Source organism: Linderina pennispora (genome assembly GCF_002104995.1).
Source record: "Linderina pennispora strain ATCC 12442 chromosome Unknown DL89scaffold_23, whole genome shotgun sequence".
Classification (NCBI taxonomy): domain Eukaryota; kingdom Fungi; phylum Kickxellomycota; class Kickxellomycetes; order Kickxellales; family Kickxellaceae; genus Linderina; species Linderina pennispora.
The window spans coordinates 43,348-63,115 of NW_024468271.1; the positions used below are offsets into that span (position 1 = coordinate 43,348).

Genomic DNA, 19,768 nt, shown 5'->3' on the forward strand with positions numbered 1-19,768 from the left:
TTGCTCGCGGCCGATACAGAAACAGACTAGATAGCTTGTTGCATGGCATTAAAGCGATACACGAATCCTTTGCTGAGCCAGGCCAAAAGTTTAAAGAACCTACTCTTGGTGATAGGTAGGTCAGGAATGTGGCTAGTGCTGACATTTCTGCTTTGGCTCGCTATTGCGGACAGCAGTTGGGTGCTCTGTGTGTGGTAAGATCGAGATCGAGCAGGTGAGATGTGCCCTCTTGCAGTGCATCATGACCTGCTTGCAAAATCATTCGGTTGGTCGAGTATAGGAGGCTCTGGTGTTCTGCAGTGGCTCTGCCTTGCTATATGTTTTGAGTGAGTCGTCGCCACTGCACTCAGGTTTCTGATGCACAGCTGTGGCCTGGGCTCAACGCCAGGGTGTATTGCGGTCGGTGACCACACGGATTTGGATTTGGGTGTTGAATCAAGTATTAAAAACGAAAGAAATATTGTGTTCTGCTTGAAAAACTTCATCGGACTCACGGGTGTGTATTTTATATGGCTCTACTAGGCCTTACCCAGTGCTCAGCAGAGCTCTACTCGCTGGGATAGTCCTGGAATTTATCATGGTTCTTTGGCAAGACATTTCTCCTGCCAACATGTGTGTATTTCATTTCCTAAATTACTTTTTCATGGAGATTCACCATGCTGTACCCTCAGCCAGCGTACTGGATCAGCTGCCATTTTCTCCACATTTGCCAAAATAATATATGCTTCGTCCGAAAGCAGTGTTATCATTCAGTTACTCTGCACTACGGAACACACCCTCTTAGTATTATACATGAATCAATATGAAATCCCAAGGTGAACAGAAGTGCATCTGATGGGGGTGTTGGCCCACTGGTCAACAGTTTTCATAAAATACGAATGGAACGTGGCTACCATTAGAACTAGGCCCAAAGGCATATGAGGCATATACCACATGTCCTACTAAAAGCCTGCTAGCCTTAATGTGAGCACACCTCTATCGGAACCAAACACTGCATGTCTCAAATTGAGGTGAGGACTGCTGATACCTGTAGCCTACTCTGCTCTGCATTGCGCACTCTGCCCAGGCATATAATATCCCTTGTACAGGTTCTTGATGGTGGTCATTTCGAGCGCCCAAAGCCGTCTGGTGCTAGCATAACGTGAAAAATGAACGTGTGTGCGAGAGAGGGCCTGTGTGAGAAAGCAAAGTACTGTGTGCTTGCAAGACGAGTCACGCATTCCTGTGGTGGGGCTCAGAGAAGCGTGAATCGATTTAGCCAATCAGAAGCGCTCTTGCAGACAGATGGACACCTTTAGACCATCAAATCTTACAGAGATGCGACTGGCTCATATCATGACTGACAACAAGAAATTGCCAGACACCAGGTAAAACCGCATACTATTATATAAATGGGTGTCTTCAAGAGAGACCTACTGTTGAGGATCCTTGCCGCTTGCATATAGCAATTTACTTCTCAAGTAAGTTAGGGTCTACTTCTGCTGCGACGAACCATTATATACCAAGTCACAATAATGGCTCAGCGTATCAGCGTATTTCGTCTTGCCCTCAAATGGTAGGGGTATGCTGATTTCTAGCGGTCACATTGGTTGGCACCGAGTAGGCGGGATGCCATCTAATAATTCGACTAGTCAGATTGCTTAGAGATGTCAGCATCACTGCCTGACATGGCGATGGCTGCAGCAAGCTGGGCAATCCGTCCCCAAATCGCGCAGTCTTTCGACAAAGAAACTGCAATGCTAATCCACTATTCCACGACATGCAGTGGCGCCATTGGCGCTGAGAGTAGTCATTTTTTCTTTTACCTGGAAGCATACCCTAGTTGCAGGGAAATGCGCACAGTGATGCGCCTTGCAACGATGCTGGTGCTTTGTGAGTACCGTTGGGAATGTGTCAGCGGCTGCAGCTAGAGAAGTAGTCTATAAAACCGAAGCATGGTGGCCACTTTGCTCCTTTCAGCCTGTGCATCATCCTCTTTATTCGAGGTTTCCCCCGAATTGATTTTAATTTGTACTCTTAATAGCATGTATTTCCACCGATATCTAAATAATGGCGACTGGCCAAGCAGAGCAGTGGCTGGGATTAATGTCTACATGCTCATATTCCTCGCAATTGCTATGGCCACCTCAGCCAAGCCCATGTGGAATACAGGTAAAGCACCAGCATCATTATGCGCAGACCAGGTGTGTTCAGTATAACAATGTATTAATAGCTACTTGACGTTGTAGTTAACAAGTATCAAGCCAATGGTGATCTGTGCCCGGCGCAGCTGAACCAGAACAGACCCTGTCCCGCAATCTGTGTTTATGATCTCGCCGAATGTCCGCGTCCCGTGGCATGCCCTGATAACCAGGTGCTATGCCATGACGGCCTGTGTCATGACTCATGCACTGCCGACGTCAACATGGCTAACCCATGTACCTGCAGCTGGAGACCCAGTGCTGTGCCGGCAGCGGCAAGGGATCTGATTCCATGTCCATTGCTTAAAAATGTAACTATTTCGCAGCTGCACCTGTGGAACGCGACGAACCAGGTCCGGGATGCATGCAATGCCGATGCGCAGATCAGCAACCCAAGCAGCTTTGGTATCTGGGGAAACCAGTGGCCGCGGCGCACACGCGACGAGTCTGGCGTACGGGGCGTCTGGGTCCAGTGCCCGAAGGAGCCGCAGCTCATGTATACATTCCGCGAACCCATGTGGATAGGTGTGTTCACGATTCTGCTCGGTTACGTCGGATTGCTCGGTATCTGGTATGCAGTAAAGCTACTCAGCGAGCATAATATAACTAGTGCACTCGACAGCAGGGCTAGTCCAAGCGATTCGGGGACCAACATCGACACCAAGGCACTGAAGGTTGCGGTTGGCGATCATCAGGGAGGCGAATTCAGCAGCAGCAATATTCGTCTGAGCGGCTATCGCAACAACGTCTTTGGCACAGCGATGAACTGGGGACTGCTGGCGCTGGGCGTAGTTTGGCTCGGCTACCTATTGGCGCTTTCAGCAGATTTTTACGGCAGTGTACCGGGGATCGCTCCTGGAGCAGCCTGTGTTCTTTCGCTGGGGGACTGCACGCTCGGCAACCAGACATTCATCGTGATGTGGTGCCTGTATGTGTTCATGGTTGTGACCTGCAATGTGTTCCGTCACCGCCTGCGCAACTTCTTCCGCATCAAGACAGCACCAGCGGAGGGCACATTTGTATGTGTTGAGCGCAAGATTGACTCGCAGATAATGCTGCAAAACGAGCGCAGCTTCTTGGTCGACAATGTGCGCCGGGTAGCCAACATACTGAAGCACCATTTGGGCTGGACGTGGTCGGTAAATACATCGCGGCAGCACATTACCGCGCATGGCCGCAAGTACTTTACATACCAGTGCACTCGCTTTGTGCTTGACCAGACCACTGGCGAGTACACACCGTACACTTTTGATCTGGGAGCCACGAACAGCGACCTTGTCGCCAACAGCCCTGGCCTATCGACGGCAGAGGCCGAGTATCGGATGGAACTGGTCGGGCAAAACTTCATTGAGGTGTCGGTTCCCAACTGGTTCTTTGCATTCCTGCGCGAGGTCACCAGCTTCATTGCATTGTACCAGCTTCTGGCGCTCTTGCTGTTCATCTATGACTTTTACTGGCAGGCGGGCATTGTCGATCTGGGGATTGTGCTGCTGGCGATGACATTCAGTACTGTTGTGCGCAAGCTGTCTGAGGAGCGGCTCAAGCGCATGGCTGAGCAGGACGACCAAGTGAATGTGCGTCGCAACGGCGACTGGGTGCAGGCATCGTCACGCGATCTTGTCCCAGGCGACGTCATCCAGCTAACTACCGGTATGCACATGTCATGCGACTGCATTCTGATTTCTGGAAATGCTGTCGTCAACGAGTCATCGCTGACTGGCGAGCCCCTGCCCGTGCGCAAGTTCCCGCTGCGTAATGATGACACGCTGTTCAACATTGAGGCCAACAAGAACAACCAGCTGTATGCTGGCACAGTGATCAGCCAGGCGCAGGCGATCGAGAAATCGGCTGGCGACATTTTGGCCGACCAACACGTGCTTGGGCTGGTGCACCGCACCGGCACGGCTTCCGACAAGGGTAAGCTAGTGCGCAAGATCCTGTTCCCGCAGCCGCTGTCGTTTATTTTCAACGAGCAGCTCAAGGTAGTGTTCAGTATTCTGATCGTCTACGCGCTATTCTGCATGGGCATGGCGATATATCTGTACAAGGGGTCGCCGACAGCGGTGTTCTTTTACGGAAACTTTTGCATGCTGCAGGCTGTATCGCCGCTACTGCCTGCTGGTCTGGTTGCAGGCCAGTCGATGGCGGCATATCGGCTGAAGAAGAAGCGCATATTCTGTGTCGACCCGCAGCGCATCATGATGGCCGGCAAAGTGCAGATATTCTGCTTCGACAAGACCGGCACTCTGACCAAGGAGGGTCTGGAATTCTACGGCGGCCAGTGCGTGGATGGCAATGCCTTCCAGGGATTTGAGAATGCCTTGTCTAACACCAGTGTTTTGTTCCAGCAAGCCGTTGCCAGCTGCCATGCTGTTACCGATCTTAATGGGCAGCTGATCGGCAACCCTGTCGACATCGAGCAGTTCCGTGCGTCGAACTCTACGATCGATCCAGCCCCCAAGTACCTTGACACTATCATCCCTGCTGGTGGCTCGTCCTTGGGCAAGCTGCATGTCGTCCGCCGCTTCGAGTTTGTCCATGCCCGTGCGTCGATGTCAGTCGTTGTCATGGATGAGATGACTGGCAAACTGCATGTCTTTGTCAAGGGCTCGTTTGAGCGCATCAAGCAGGTCTCAAACAGCGCTTCCGTGCCATTGGATTATGACAGGACTTGTGCTGGGCTGGCGCGCGAGGGCTGCTATGTTCTGTCGATTGCGCACAAGCAGCTGGATGTGACTCTGGAAGGGCTCAAGGATCTGACCCAGGACAAGATCGAGAGCAACTGCGATCTGATCGGCCTGCTGGTGTTCAAGAACCTGCTCAAGAACGACACATCTGATGCTATTGCTGAGCTCAAGCACGGGTCCACTCGCACGGTCATGGTCACCGGTGACACTGCGCTTACTGGCGTGTACATTGCGAGGCAGTGCGGCATGGTGCCAGCCAACAGCAAGGTCCTGCTTGGCGACATGGACAAGAAAACGCATATGCTGGTGTGGACTGACGTCGATACTGACGAGGAGGTGGCCGACATTCGACCTTTATTGACCGAGCTTGGCAGCGACGGATATCCGACCACAGAGCTAGCCCTGACCAGCGCTGCCTTCCAGCACCTGGAATCGACCGGCGGACTGGCAGAAATTCTGCTCAACACGCGCATTTTTGCGCGCATGAAGCCCAACGACAAGGTGCGGTGCGTGCAGCAGCACATGGCCCACGGTATCACGGCTATGTGTGGTGACGGTGGCAACGACTGCGGGGCATTGCGAGCGGCCCATGTTGGTCTGGCACTGTCGGATGCCGAGGCATCGATTGTATCGCCGTTCTCGTCTAGCAACCGGTCAGTGCACTCGTGTGTAGAGCTCTTGCTCCAGGGCAGAGCCGGCCTGGCTAGCAGCTTCAGCAACTATCGCGCACTGATTCTGTATGGCACCACGATGACAATGACCAAGCTGGTGAGTTTTTATTTCGCGCTGAGCATGTCGCAGCCCATCTGGATGATAATCGATGCCCTGGTGGCTACCAGCATGGCCATCACGGTCACGTTCCTGCCACCGGCCAAGAGGCTCTCGCCGTTCCGCCCTACGGCACGGATATTGGGCCCCGAGATCATGTCGTCAGTTATTGGTGTCGTTGTCATCAACTGGGTGTTTATTGTGGGCGCGTGGGTGTGGCTATTCAGGCAGCCGTGGTTCCGGTGCCACGAGTTTGACGCATCAAACACGAACGTGCTGAAATGGTGGCTGCTGGGTGACAACTACGAGGCGGCCATGATGACATACCTGATCATGTACATGTTCATCAACAACGGATTCCTGGTCAACTACGGGTATGTGCACCGGAAGCCGTGGTTCCACAACCCAAGCTTGATAGCGGTGTGGGCGGGGCTAATTATCATGATTTCGTATGCGCAGCTGGCACCGCCCAGCAGGCTGTCGTGTACGTTCCGGCTCAACTGCGGCGACCCAGACAAGCTGGTCGGGATGGGATATGGGCGGCCAGGGTGGGAGATCGAAAAGTACAATGCGGTGGATGGGCACAACATCTTGCCTTCTGATTTCAAGTGGAAGCTGTGGGTGTATTCGATCGGCAATGTGGTGGCAACCAATGCGTGGCAGACTGTGGTTGTTTACGGGCCGGTGCGCACATGGCTCCGCAGGAAGCGCCCGCTGCAGGAGGCTCAAGCTCAAGCTCTGAGGGATATTTTTTTCTCACGTCATGCATTCATGACGCAAACCAAATAATCACATTCTGCTCTCTCCTGCCGAGAACAATCGTATTTTTCTGTTTGTCATTATATAAAAATCTCCCTATTCCCACCCCCCAAATTCCCACCCCCCAAATTCCCACCCCCCCACCACTCTTTGTCTCTTATGTTTTCCACACTTTCGAATTTCAACCCCCTTGCGCTTGGGCTACAGCCACTCCGAAAGACATTCGCACTCGTCACGTCCGTCCTCATGGTCACCAGCAACCTCTCCACTGCGTCCTCCAGCGGGCTCACGGTCAAGCAGCGTCTGTCCAACTACAAGGCCGACGGAGCTGCGCGCCGACCTCTCGCACCTGACCGAGGGCGACAAGCGCGCACTGGTGAAGCTGGCAGATCGTCTCGGACCTGCTCAACGCTGCGTACTTTAAGCAGATCTGGGCAGGCGCTCCGGCGATGCGGCAGAAGCTGCAAGCAGGCAAAGCAGATAGCGAGGAGGCAAAAGATCCTGGCGACACTGTTCGAGCTGTTCCGTGGGCCGTGGGACCGCAGCCTCGACAACGAGGTGTTTGTGCCGGGCGCTGCAGCCAAGCCAATCACGGCCAATGTGTATCCGGAAGACATGGATAAGAAGGAGTTTGAACTGTGGCTCGGAACGCTTAGCGAAGAAGACAAGGCGCGCGCCAAGGGGTTCTACGATGTCGTGAAAAGAGATAAAAAGTGCAGGGCTGGTGCTCAGTAGATATGCGGACGAGTACCGTGAGTTCCTGGCGCCGGCGGCCAGGCTGATGCAGGAGGCAAGCACGCTGGTCAGCGATAAGAGCTTTGGCGAGTTCCTGCGCATGCGCGGCAAGGCGTTCCTGAGCAACAAGGTACCTGGACTCGGAGGTGTCGTGGCTGAAAATCAACCACACCAGCGCGCTGGAGGCCGCTGTGGGGCCCTACGAGACGTACGAGGACGAGCTGTTCTCGTCCAAGGCGTTCTTCGAGTCAATGGTGCATGTGCGCGACTTTGCTGCTACGCAGCTGCTGGACAAGTTCACCAGCAGCCTGGAGCTGGTCGAGAAGAACCTGCCGATCCCGGACTCGTACCGCAACAAGGAGCTGGTGGCGCCGCCAATCGTGGTGGTCAACCAGGTGTACTATGGCGGCGACACGGCGGTGCCGATGACGGCGGCGTATAATCTGCCCAACGACGAGGAGGCGATTGAGCGCGCGGGCTCCAAGCTGACCATGATCAAGAACGTGCAGGAGGGCAAGGTGGCCAGCGTGCTGCGGCCGATTGCTCAGGAGGTGCTGAGCAAGGCGGATCTGGATTACGTGACATTCCCAGCCTTCTTCACCCACGTGCTCATGCACGAGGTCGCGCACTCGAACGGCCCGCACCGCGACACCAGCGGGGCGACAGTGCGCAGCCGGCTGCAGGAGCTGCACTCGGCGTTCGAGGAGGCCAAGGCGGACATCACGGGCTTGTTTGCCGCGCGGCTGCTGGTGGACCGCGGCGTCGTTGATGACATTTCGATGCGCGAGTTCTACACCACGTATCTGGCATCGGCATTCCGGTCGGTGCGCTTCGGACTGGCGGAGGCCCATGGGCTCGGCCAGGCCATGCAGCTGAGCTTCTTGCTGGAAAAGGGCGGGTTTGTGTATTCGGCGGGCAAGTTTGCGGTTGACATGGAGAAGATCGGCGCGGCGGTGGAGGAGCTGACGCATGAGATCATGATGATCCAGGGCAATGGCGACAAGGAGCGCGCCGTGGCGTTCAGGGAAAAGTACGGTGTGCTGGCGCCTGAGGTCAAGCAGGCGCTGGAGAACCTGAAGGGCGTGCCCATTGACATCGCACCGATCTGGGTAGACATCGAGAATCTGCGCAGGCAGTTTAGCTAAGCTGGAGGGATTTATTTAGCAGCAACTACTTGAATAAAATGGAGGTGTTTTTACCACGCCAGTCGGGCGACGAGGCTGGTCGGGTATCGCCGCACGATCATCTTGCGTGTCTCGTCGAGCACAATCAGGAACAGAGCGAACGGGATCGGGAGGAAGAAGAACTCGACCGGGATGCGGCCGGTCAAGAAGATGCGGTTGAACCAGCCGACCTCATTGACAAGCAGCGCGACGGCAATGGAGATTGGGATTGCAATAAGCAGCTGCGGGTTGCGCTTGGTGCCGCGGAATGGGTTCTGCTGAAAGAACCCCAGGGTGCGTGTGCGCGCAACAAACATGTTGCCCCACTGCATCACCACCAGGGTAAAGAAATGGGCGCTGCCTGCCACCCGCACGATCTCCGAGAGCTCCGCCTGCGACTTGCCCATGTACCCGTCGGTCCACTTGTTGAACGCCAGGAACACGTCCTTGGGCGCAATTCCGGCCCGCAGATATATGCACAAAAAGAACATGAAGTGTCCGCTGAACGTCTGCCACAGCCCGATGAACCCGTACGCCTGCAGGAAAAACCGCACGTTGACCAGGCCCTCGCGCTTCGGGTTGCGTGGCGGATGCAGAAGCAGGTCGCTCTCGGGCTCCTCGTTGATCAGATTAATCGACGCCCAGACGTCAGTCACCGTGTTGATTACCAGCATCAGGAACGTCGACAGCGGGATGGGCAGGCCCAAAACGACATTAAGCAGCGATGGCACGATCTCGCTGAGGTTGGTCATCGGCAAGAGGTAAATGATGACCTTTTTCAGATTGACAAACACCAGCCGGCCGCACTCGATGGCCACGACGATCGACGAGAAGTTGTTGTCCAGCAGGACCATGTCGGCCGCCTCCTTTGGCCACCTCTGAGCCGTTGCCCATGGCCACAGCCACCTGAGCCGCGCGCATAGCCGGCAGATCGTTGACGTCATCGCCAGTCACCGCCACATAGTGATCGCGTCTGGCCAACTCCTCGACCACCTGCAGTTTCTGCTCGGGCGTGATTCTTGCAAACACAATCTCCTCGTATGTCTCCATCACGTCCCAGTGCTCGCTGCGCAGCATCTTCAGCTCCGGCCCCGACACCACCAGCGAGTGCGAGCAGCGCTTCTCGCTACACATTGACGACTTGCATGAGCAGTGAGATGTGGATGAGGGCTGGTCCACCTGCCGCATTACATCGTCGATGGTGTCGGTTACCATGCCCGTGATGATGCGGCATTGCCGGGCCACCACCGCCGCTGTCGCCGCATAGTCGCCAGTCACCATGTAGACGCGCACACCCGCCGCCCGGAACGTATCGACCACGCCTGGGATTTCACGACGCGGCGGATCCACCATCCCCACCAGACCCACGCAGCACAGCCCCTGTTTCATGCACATCTGCGCTGCCTGGTACATGCGCGACGGGCTATCCTCAATGGCTGGCGAACGGATTCTCTGCTCCGTAGTCGCGGCGACACAGCATCAACACGCGCTCGCCCTGCTCGGCCCACGTTCTCTGTCGCTCCTGCATCTGCCTCCGCAGCTTGTCGGTCAGCTCGACAATCTCGCCGCGGGAGTCCTGGATGGACGTGCAGTGCATCAGCAGTTCCTCGGGCGCCCCATTGAACCAGAACGAAGGGCGAACCATCCAGCGGCTTGCAGACGGATAGCTGCCAGCGGTTGCGGATGTTGAAGGGGATCCGGAACAGGATCTGGTGCGTGGGTGGTTCCGGATGGATGTGCGCCGAGAACCGCAGAAGCGCTGCGTCGGTGGCATCGCCTATGGCCGGGCGCTCCAGCAATGGCTGAGTGTCTGAGGATTCCTCGAATTCGGCTGCATTGCAGAGTGCTGCGGATTCGTACAGCCGGGTGACCAGCGTTGAAGGGCAGATCGGAGCAGCTCCCCGACGGTCATTTCCTGGTCGGCCACAGCTACATGCACAACATTGACGCGGACGCTGCGTCAGGGTGCCGGTCTTTCTCGCAGCAAATGACCGAAACCGACCCGAGCGTCTCGACCGTGGTCAGGTTCTTGATCAGCACATTATGGCGCTGCATGCGCCGGGCAATCGCGGTCAAAGTCAGTGTCAACGAGATGGGCAGACTGCCCGGCACAAAGGTGACCAGGACGCCGACGCCATTGGCCAATGCGTCGGCTACGGACATGAACCCAGGGAAGGTCGTGCGCAGCCAGACCGCCCACAGGATGATGAACACGATGCCGACCACCAGGGACAGCGTCGTCAGGCCGTTCACCAGCCGGTGGACTTCGATCTCCAGAATCGACCGGTCGGGCTTCTTCAGTGTCATCATCTTGGCAATCCGCCCGATCACCGTGCGATCGCCTGTGGCCACCACCACGCCGGTACAGTTGCCCTGCGTCACATTTCGCCCCCTGCATCACCATGTTGCGAGTCTCCAGGTAGTTTGTGTTCGTGTAGTTCACCGTGCCGATGGTCGGGTCGGGTGCGCCTGATAGCGCCGAGCGGTCAAACATGGCGTCCATTGAGACATCCACTATACGCATGTCCGCTGGCGCCTTATCGCCCATTTGCAAATACACTATATCCCCCTGCACCAAGTCAGCCGGGCTCAGCCGCCGCCATTCCCCATCGCGCAATGCCAGCGTCTCCGCGGGCAGCATCTCGGCAATCGAATCCATGGCACGTCTGGTCACCCATTCCTGCCATGCGCTGAACGACGCCTGTAGGATAATGACCAGAATGATCACTATGGCCATGGCCAGATTGCCGGCCTGCGGCGGGTTACCGATCGGCCGCCAGCACAGCCAAAAGACAATCATCGACACCCACAAGAACCGGTTGAAACCGCCGAAAAACCACCGCAAGAGGCGCTGCGGGATCCTGCGCGATGCGCGCGAAAACACATTCCGCCCTTGCTTCGCCACTCGCCTATCCACCGGCCTGCTTCTCCAGCCCCACGACCGGCGACGTGCTGAACCGATTGTATATGTCGTTGACCGACACCAGATGGTAGTTTAGCGAGCGCAGCTGGTCGGCCACTTTGCGCAATGCCATCGCGCGCTGGTGTTCGTCCGACTGCCGCTGCAGGTGCGCCGACCGCAATGGCACCAGCTCGTTGAGGAGCTCGCGGATGACCATGCGCCAGTGGTGCGGCTCTGGCTGCACAGCAATCGAGGGCTCCGTCAGCTGGTACGAGAGCGTGCGGAATTCACTGGCTAGCCGCATGGTCGAGCGCCGGGCGAGCGGCGGACTTGAATCGACGATTTGAATCTCCATGGGTGGTCAGGATGCTCTGCGCCTTCACAATACTCATCAACCTTATAAAAAAAATTAAACTTTGGCTCGCTTCTAGAACTGATACAAGCAATATCTAATCGGAGTCCAGCTACTGCGTAGTTTTCGGTTGTTTGTGCGCGATCTGGGCTTTTCTTAAAGTGATAGTAAAAAATTTCTCTGAAAAAGAAATTGAGAAAAAAGGATACGAAAAGCTTCTCAACTGTGCGGCGGCAGATAGAAACAGCGATCTTTTTATAGAGAAGCCAGTCAGTTGAAGATTCCAAATGAACGCCTCTGCATCTCTGCACGAGTAGCAAAATAGCCTACCTGCTGTTCACGCCTTCTCTCCCTCCAGAGGGGATATCAAAGAAAGATCTAAGTAGAAGCCATTGGGTGGGCCACAACACACATTGTTGGGGTCAGAGGGCCAGTGTGGTGGGCGACGATCCTGCCTTGGCTCCGCTAGTGAAGGAGCGCTCGGCCAAAAAAACCAATTTGCCCTCGCAGACCTGGCTTTCATGCCCTCTCAGCAGCTACTGCTGCACCTCCGTCTCAAATGTCTTTATTTGCATTGTTTAGCGGGCCAGAAAGCATTGCAGGGAAAGAAAGCGATATAGTAGAACTGCCTATGCACTGGAAGCTCACAAAATGCCGAGGAAAACTCAGGAGTTTGCAAGGTGTGGAGACCACAGCCACTGCAAGCAGCTGGCCACCCTGGCTATCTGGGACGACAAATGCCCAGCAGCGTAGGGCTGATCATTTCTGCTTACTTCTGGCGCGTCCCCATAAAGGTGTGTAGATGCAGGTGATCAGCTCCGATGTGCTGCCTGTACGTGATCTATAGGTCCTGGGTTCCATTATTCACAGCCATGGGACGCTCGTCCGAGCACCGAAAAAAGGTTCCTAAGAGGGTGTCAGCACAGATCCCCTGTTCAGGCTTCGCTGATCCTCCAGAAGAGGGGGTAGGAAACTGATCCATATTGTCCTGAGACTTACTAGCGCCACCTTGGCAGCAAATCCCACTTGTCCAAGCGGCGCGTGCTGGCAGAAAAGTGTAGGAAAATGGCATTTTCCCTCAGCGCAGTTTTTTGCTTCTTGTTACACCTTGTGAGGGGGCTTTTCTTATAATTCTTCTAATACGCTCTTTTTTCCCTCGTTCATTTCGCATACTTTTTGGACAGCGAGTCCCCTGTTTTTCCTCTTACCTACAACATAATGGCTGGCGACCAGACGGGCAGATATGGCACTGCGCGCTGCGCTGCTCAACCCCAAGGCGACAGAGACAGAGTAAGCAAACCCAGGCGTCTTTCCTTTGCAAAAACTGTTAAAATTGGCATGGCAGCTCATTTCCAGGTTCAGTTTGGGTTAGAATGCGCACCAGCCTGCAGAACGCAGACATGCGGCGGCGGGCAGTTTCTGGGCAAACTCGGCCGCCGCCGCCGTTGCAGCTGTTTCCGTCGCAAACGCACATGGCAGGCAGCGCAGGCATCGGTGTCAGGGACGCCGCCCAGCAGCTCGCGCACATTATCAGCAGCACCGTCCTTTAATGGCATGCCGTATACGCCGTTGACGGGGCGGACATATTCGATGGACACACCGCAGACCGGGCGGGCGCCGCCGCGGGAGAGCAGCATGGCGACAATAGGCGAATATATGCCCCCGCACCTGCAGGCGATATCAGAGGCCGGCGAGGCCCCGGGCGAGCGCACTGGGCGGGGCAAAAAGGGCCTGTTTGGCGGATTCAAGCGCGTCGCGCAGGCAGTGAAGACAGCAGCAGGCAGCTTTGAAGCAGTGCGGCGCGAGCCGCAATACGACATGGCGGTAAATAGTGCGTCAAGCGGGTCAATGTACGAGCAGCGCACGGACAGTCTGAACCGGTTCGGCACGCCCCTGCACAGTCCTGTGAGCGCCCCGCAGACCGCCACAGCATATGGCGCTGAGCGGATCGAGAGCCCGCGGGTGGCACGCAAATACTCGCTGTTCCGCAAGGCATCGGGCCGGGTCTCCAGAAGGTCCAGTGCTGCGTCGACGCGGTCCGGGCGGCGCAGCGGGATGACGTCGCCGCTGCGCTCCCAAGGCTCATACGAGACCAACGGGTTGGAGCACCAGACGTCAACTGAAACCATGGAGAGCGCTGCCGGGCTGTATCCAATGCGCAACCGGTCGACGACTTTGCCGCTGGGCGACGGCAGTGCCCCGCAGAGCCCGCCGTCCGCCGTGCAGTGTAGTGTGCCCGAGACTCTGCGCAGACTCGATGTGCAGATCACGGGGTCGCCGGTATTCGACACGTTCCCGCGCACCTGCAACTGTCGAGTCACTGGAACGTGGGGGAGTCGGACTCGGCGCATGTCAACGCGGCCACCCGTAACCAATGCCTTTGAGCCGCCCCTCGAGCCCGCCCAGCAGCCGTCCGAGTCGCCGGTTCTGATTGACTCGCAGTACCACAGCGTGGTGATGAACGCCGACAAGCTGCAGCAGTACCTGAAGCAGGTGGCCGACAAGGAGGAGGCGGCAGGAGCTCGAGAATCTGATGCATCTGGTGGAGACCCGCAAGGCTGCGGCGCCCGCCAACGACAGCGGGGTCCAGGTCGGCGACATAAAGGACAGCCTGATCTCTGCCAGCAGCTCCAGCGCCCTGGCCAGCCTTGCATCGGATCTGCAGGAGAGCCCTGCGGACCCGTGGCAGGAGCCCGCCGAACAGGCCATGTCGGATGGAAGCGGGTCGCGGCCGTTCTCGTTCACCCACAGCCGGTACTCATTGGTCAATCCAGACGGGTCGCTGAATCTTTTGAGCTTCCAGTTCGACCAGCTCGAGGGATACCGCGAGCACCTGTCGACGCCCGATCTGGAGCCCAAGCACGCGCTGCTCAAATTCTGGGCCGACGAGGACCGCCATGCCCGGCCCAATAAGCTGTTCCGCAAGCCGCGCGACCACAACGAGGAAGTCGACATCAGCACATCCAGTAGCCGCATGAGCAGCCAGTCCATGCAGGAGGCCGTGGAGGCCCGGCCCGGGACGCTGTACGATGACCTGTTCAATTCGAGCCCGATGGCCATGTCGTTGGCGAATGTGATCATGTCGGAGGATTCGCTAGGCCATGTGCCCAGACGCCGCCACCACCGGCGCACGCCCAGCGCGTTCTCGGAGCTTGAGGTAGACCATTTAATGCAGCACACGGTGGAGGCTTGCTATGCGCTGCAGACCGCGATCCGCAGACAGGGACAGGCCCAGTCGGGTTTGGCCGAGTGGATCAAGATGGTCATGGGTAGTGCCCAGAGCAGCACGTATTTTGGCAGGGCCTGTAGCGAGCGCCCACTGCCGCATCGCCCACCACAGGAGTTGCAGCCGCCGCTATTGCCGCCGCGCAAGATGTCGTCGCTGTCGCGTGCAAGCCCCGAGACTAGTCCCAATCAACATGGACGCAGAGTAGTTGTTTCTTTTTCTAACCCCCGAACTCCCGATAAGCTTATTCCCCCACACTACATCCCGTGCAATCGTCTTGCAAAAATGTATTACTCCCACAGACAAGAGAAAGGATACTACACATACAGTGGTGGGTTTATTTGCCATTGGTGTTGAGCACCGACTCCATCATGGCCAGCTGCTGGTCCAGCGTCATCTGGTCGCCGCCGCTAGTCACGGAATCGAACATCTGCAGCAGCTCGTTCTCGCTGCGCTGCTGGCTGAACTGCTGCTGCTGCTGCTGCTGGGGCAGGAACGTCTGCGGGCCGCCAATGCCCGGCGTAATGCCCATCGCCGTAGCCTGCGCCAATGTAGCCGCATCGCCATTGCCGTTGGCTGCGGCAATCCACGAGCTCCACACATTGGCATCCACCCAGTGCGGCGCCTTGTTGCGGTCCTGGGTGCTGGCCGAAAGAACCTGCGTCGTCTGCGGCTGCGAAATCGCGCTGCCGTTAAATGAACTGTGGTTCGACGCAAACACCGGCGGCGTCAGGTCCGCCTGCACGGGCTTGTCGGCTGGACTGCCTGGGTTGCTATTACGCAGGTCGTGTGGATGGTCAAAGCTCATGTGGTGCTTCAAGGCGTTGGCGTCAGAGAACCCACGGCCGCACAGCGGCACTGGGCAATTGACGATGCTGTTGGCGGTCCGGTTCATTTGCAGTGAATCGGCAACCTGGTGGCACCACTGAACCTATGCTGGCTGTGGTCACCAGAGGGAATTGCGGCATGAAGCGCCGCCGGTACTCGGCGCCAACCGTGGACGGGCCGACGGGGATTTGCGCCAGCTGCGGGCGCGGCTGGAACTGCCCCATGTCCAGGGGCTGCGGCGTATACTGCTGCAGCATCTGCCAGTCGCGCCGTGACTGCAGGTCGCCAGCATGGGCCGACAGCGCCAACTGCGGGATCCGCCGATTCTGCTGAGACTCGGTAGGCGGGTCGCGCGTAGCAAGCGGCAGGAGCCCGAGCGCGGAGAGATCTTGTAGCCATGGCGAGAGCGGCTGTGTGGGCTTGCTCATCATAGCCGCGGTCGCCGCTGCAAACGACGTCTGCGCTGCCTGTGCGGCTTGCGCTGCTGCGGCGCCGGGCTCCGCACTGCCGTTCATGGCCATGCTAGTGGGACGGCGGCACAGTCGCCAATGACGTTAAGTCGATGGAGTCGGAACGGTGGCTGCGCGGGTACTGTTGCGTGCCGGTGTCTTCGCTAGCTTCCATGGTTATGTCCTGGCTGACGCCCGGTGTCGTGCTGCCTAGGTTCCCCTGGCTGCGGTTTCCGTGGCTGAACAGATGCTGCTGCTGCTGCTGCTGCTGTTGCTGTTGCTGTTGCTGCTGCAGCATGCTGTGCATCATCTGAATGTCAAGTGATGCATTCATGTCTTGGATCAGCCGCGACGCCATCGCAGTGCTGGCACCCGGTGTCCCTGCACTGTTGCCGGCCGGCTGCGTAACTACCATCCCGGCCTGGCTCGAAGTGGCCAAAAAGGGCGTATGCGGCTGCTGCTGGTTATTCAGAACGAGGTTGAAGTACGATCCGATGTTGCCGGGCTCACCACCGGTCTCCGAAAGCAGCGCTGGCGCTGACATGAACGACGGCGAGCCGACGGGTGCAAACGCATTGAGCGGCTGCTGCTGTGGGTGGATCGAGAACACAAGATGCGGCTTGGCGTGCGGCGGCAGTGTCACCGGCTCATATGCGCTGTTGCGCTGGCTGTTCTCGCTGTAGTCTATGGCTGCTATGGAGCCGGCCGTCGACACGTCGCCTTCGGGGATGGTTGGCATCGGGCTGATGCCTGAGTTGCCTGCGCTATCAAACACATCCCCCATGATCGACTGGTTCCAGAACCCACCTGTCCGCGTCCACTGCTGCCGTAGCCCGGCTGGTGCCTGCCGCCCCCTTGATGCGGTTCGAGGGCTTGGTTGCGCGCCGGATGGGCCGCGGATGGTGCGCTGCTATGTGCTGCCGCAGCTCCAGCTCGCTGCCGAAGCTCGCAAGGCACTCCACCTCAGAACACTGCAGTTGCCCGCCAGCCACCACCAGCATCGACGCGTCGCCAGTCGCTGCCCCGCCCGCGGGCATTGTCAGCGACCCCACCTGGTCCAGTATCGAGCCGCGCTACTTGCGCTGCCACTGTCTCGGCACCGCCTGCTGCAGGCGCTGAGTGACTCGACAATGGGGCTGTAGTCAGCTGCTGCTGCCACATTGTCAGGAGTCCCGCTGCTCGACCCGCCGTCGCCCGACCGTCCACCGCCGTCGCTCCCGCTGCCGGGAATCATCAGGTGGTCGTTGGACTTGCGCGAGTGGAAGATGTGGTACTCCAGCCCGTTGACGTTCTTGTACTGGTGGTTGCACCCGGACCGCGCGCACCGGTACGGCTTGGGCTGCGCGCGACTGGGCGCCTCCGTTACCGGTGACCCGCTGCCACCCATCAGCGCCGAAATGCTGCACTCGCTGGCGCCCTGCAACGACGGAATAAGCCGTGCGATGGCCGGGTGCGCCAGCTTGAGGTGCGAGTTCAGGCTCATGGCGTCTGCAAACGACGCCTGGCACGAGTCACTGGCTGCCGCGCACCCGTACAGCTTGAGCCCGAGCTTTCGCAAGCGCTGTCCGCTGCTCGTCCGTGGGCGAAAACAGCACCGAGGCCGAGCGCTTTGCGCCTGATACCGCATTGGCTTGCCCGAATTGCGACGACGTCGAAGCGCGCAGCGGACCTACATTGTTCCCATGTCGTTGAGCCAATCACAGTCTGTGGAAACTACAGCCGTATGCCCATGGTGCATGCCCTGCCATGTCCCTCCTCCCATGTATGAATGAAATTAAAACAAGACAATAGCCTGTTTTTGTGCGAGGGTGCTTCCGTCATCGACGTCTAAATAAAGGGGAGGGGAGGGCGTCCCCTTGGGCAACCCAGTCCTTATTCCCCGTCCGCCGCTCTCTTCCAGGTCTTCTGTTTTTTTTTTCGTGCAGACACGATGTTGTCGCGCATGCACCTGAACAATAGCACCATATGCGGGGGCCATTTTCTTCCTCCGTTTTCGTTGCTACTCGCTCGTAGCACTGCAGCCGTTGTCAAACAACAAATTAGCTTACCTTCAAAATGCGGAGTGGTTGCGGGTGTGCCAGCAGACTGCGGCGGCTGCTGTTCCGACGGCATATACAGGGCACCAATGCTTTCAGCGGTTCCTGTCTGAGGCGACTGCAGACTGCCCGCTGTTACTGATGTAGATATGCCGGTCTGAATGCCCAACTGCTGCTGCTGCTGCTGCTGCGACTCTGGTCCAATTCCTGGCAGATCCTCCATCGATGCATCCTGCGAGGCCTCGAGCTGTGCAGCCGTTGCCGTCGCTGCCGACGACGACGAGACAGCAGGAGAACCCGTGCTCCTCGACGGGTGATTGGAGCCACGGGATCTCTGCGCGGTCTTGCGCTTATTGACCGACTCCGTGACCGCAGCCAGCGTGCGATTAAGGTCGTTCTCAGGGAATAGGGCCCAGTCTTGCGCTCCTTCTGCGAGATGATGCGCTGGATTTTGCGCCAACGGTTGCGACAGTGCAAGCCCCGGCCGTCCCTGGAAGAACGTAGCGATTTTCTGCCACTGCGTGCCGAACTCTGCAAACTTCTCCAGCAGCAGCCGGTCCTCCTCTGGCCGCCACTTGCCGCGATCAATCTCCGGGTCCAGCGACTCGCGCCAGCGCTTCGCGCACTGGTCGTCGGTGCGCCCCGGGATACCCTCGGCTACGCGCGACCACTGCGCGGGGAATTGCGACACCCGCTCGCGCAGCAAGTTGTCTTCCTCGGGCGTCCACGGGCCCTTGTGCAGCGACGGGTCGAGCGAGTGAAACCACCGCTTCCGGCAGCTCTTGTTCGTGCGCCCCGGCACAAGCATTGCAATCCGCGGCCACGACTCGGTGTTGGGCCCGTACACGCGAACCCCCAGCGTCAGTAACCGGTCCTCCTCGCGCGTCCACGCTGCACGCAGCTTGGGGAACGTCATCCGCACAGTCGCCCTCGATATACTGACGACTCGACGTCGTCCAGGTAGACTGACAGGTCCTGCTCCAGCAGCTTCTCGGCGTTCAGCGCCGCCAGAATCTCCTTCGCCTGCTCCTTCGCCCGGCTCACCTGCTCGTGCAGAGATATCGAGCTGTTCATGTTTGGCGTGCTGTTGCCTACCAGCATGATGTGCGACGACGATAACGATGCACGCCCGGTGCTCAGAACGCCGGCCGACTTTGACCCCGCGCGGGCTCGTGTGCGGAAGTTGGATGATGTCGCCTCGGGCGGCTCGGCTGTTTGCGGCGTGCGCTTCTGCGCCTTACTCGGATGCCCAGGCACCTCGTAGTGCTCGTCCTCATCGGGTCCGTCGATCCTGCCGTGACTGGACATTTGTGTGTGTATTTTTCTTTTCTAGCTTTTCCGGGCTGCTGTTTGCAAAGAATACAAAAATGGAGAAGGATAAAAAAGGTCAGTATTTGCCACCTGGAGATAAAAGATGTGCGATAAATATCAGAGCATGAATAAAGGGAGGGAAAACAAGCGGATAAAGAGGCAACGACAAAGGGGCGAGAGAACCTGCGAGTCGTATGAATCCCTCACAAGGGCACACCTGCAGTGCGCGCAGCAGCAGGACGACGGCCAGAGAGGGGCCATCATCCATCGGGCAGGCCCATCACAGCACACGAACAATGGCCCACAGCGGAAATTTAATGACCCAGCATTTTTCAGCCTTTAGGGAGTAGCAGATGGTAGTGGCAGCCAATG

At 57.7% G+C, this 19,768-nt stretch overlaps 6 protein-coding genes across 6 annotated transcripts; 3 read left to right on the forward strand and 3 right to left on the reverse strand.

The window, feature by feature from the left end:
* Positions 1 to 1,991: 1,991 nt before the first annotated feature.
* DL89DRAFT_310592 (uncharacterized protein) lies at positions 1,992 to 6,508 on the forward strand. The gene is made up of 2 exons (XM_040890965.1): positions 1,992 to 2,183; positions 2,213 to 6,508. The coding sequence occupies exons 1-2, from the start codon at positions 2,025 to 2,027 to the stop codon at positions 6,422 to 6,424; spliced, it is 4,371 nt and encodes a 1,456-aa protein (XP_040739785.1). The 5' UTR covers positions 1,992 to 2,024; the 3' UTR covers positions 6,425 to 6,508.
* A 64-nt stretch (positions 6,509 to 6,572) lies between these two features.
* DL89DRAFT_270731 (uncharacterized protein) lies at positions 6,573 to 8,402 on the forward strand. The gene is made up of 5 exons (XM_040888808.1): positions 6,573 to 6,685; positions 6,723 to 6,786; positions 6,879 to 7,107; positions 7,130 to 7,146; positions 7,253 to 8,402. The coding sequence occupies exons 1-5, from the start codon at positions 6,641 to 6,643 to the stop codon at positions 8,272 to 8,274; spliced, it is 1,377 nt and encodes a 458-aa protein (XP_040739786.1). The 5' UTR covers positions 6,573 to 6,640; the 3' UTR covers positions 8,275 to 8,402.
* On the reverse strand, positions 8,325 to 11,327 carry DL89DRAFT_276074 (putative K, P-type ATPase; the record flags this gene model as incomplete). Its single annotated transcript, XM_040889387.1, is given in 7 exon segments — positions 8,325 to 9,170; positions 9,199 to 9,715; positions 9,738 to 9,868; positions 9,918 to 10,265; positions 10,285 to 10,665; positions 10,694 to 11,213; positions 11,242 to 11,327. 7 exon segments carry the CDS (start codon positions 11,325 to 11,327, stop codon positions 8,325 to 8,327), a joined length of 2,829 nt encoding a protein of 942 aa, XP_040739787.1.
* Positions 11,328 to 12,646: 1,319 nt separating this feature from the next.
* Positions 12,647 to 14,039, forward strand: DL89DRAFT_286858 (uncharacterized protein; the record flags this gene model as incomplete). The annotated part of the gene is made up of 2 exons (XM_040889892.1): positions 12,647 to 12,836; positions 12,919 to 14,039. A coding segment is annotated over exon 2 (939 nt), but the record flags the coding sequence as incomplete, so codon positions are not given.
* Positions 14,040 to 15,109: 1,070 nt separating this feature from the next.
* On the reverse strand, positions 15,110 to 16,813 carry DL89DRAFT_286859 (uncharacterized protein; the record flags this gene model as incomplete). Its single annotated transcript, XM_040889893.1, has 3 exons — positions 16,154 to 16,813; positions 15,616 to 16,122; positions 15,110 to 15,545 (listed from the first exon to the last, which is right to left on the reverse strand). Exons 1-3 carry the CDS (start codon positions 16,786 to 16,788, stop codon positions 15,110 to 15,112), a joined length of 1,578 nt encoding a protein of 525 aa, XP_040739789.1. The 5' UTR covers positions 16,789 to 16,813.
* Positions 16,814 to 17,921: 1,108 nt separating this feature from the next.
* DL89DRAFT_260849 (uncharacterized protein) lies at positions 17,922 to 19,393 on the reverse strand (the record flags this gene model as incomplete). The annotated part of the gene is made up of 3 exons (XM_040885822.1): positions 17,922 to 18,064; positions 18,098 to 18,986; positions 19,025 to 19,393. 3 exons carry the CDS (start codon positions 19,391 to 19,393, stop codon positions 17,922 to 17,924), a joined length of 1,401 nt encoding a protein of 466 aa, XP_040739790.1.
* Positions 19,394 to 19,768: the final 375 nt, after the last annotated feature.

Bases quoted from the DNA above. Each gene is read 5' to 3' on its own strand.
- DL89DRAFT_270731 (XM_040888808.1), top strand. From the start codon at position 6,641: ATGGTCACCAGCAACCTCTCCACTGCGTCCTCCAGCGGGCTCACG. The intron at 6,686-6,722 runs GTCAAGCAGCGT...AGGCCGACGGAG, and splicing joins CGTCCTCCAGCGGGCTCACG to CTGCGCGCCGACCTCTCGCA. The intron at 6,787-6,878 runs GTCTCGGACCTG...CAAAGCAGATAG, and splicing joins ACTGGTGAAGCTGGCAGATC to CGAGGAGGCAAAAGATCCTG.
- DL89DRAFT_310592 (XM_040890965.1), top strand. From the start codon at position 2,025: ATGTATTTCCACCGATATCTAAATAATGGCGACTGGCCAAGCAGAGCA. The intron at 2,184-2,212 runs GTGTGTTCAGTA...ATGTATTAATAG, and splicing joins CATCATTATGCGCAGACCAG to CTACTTGACGTTGTAGTTAA.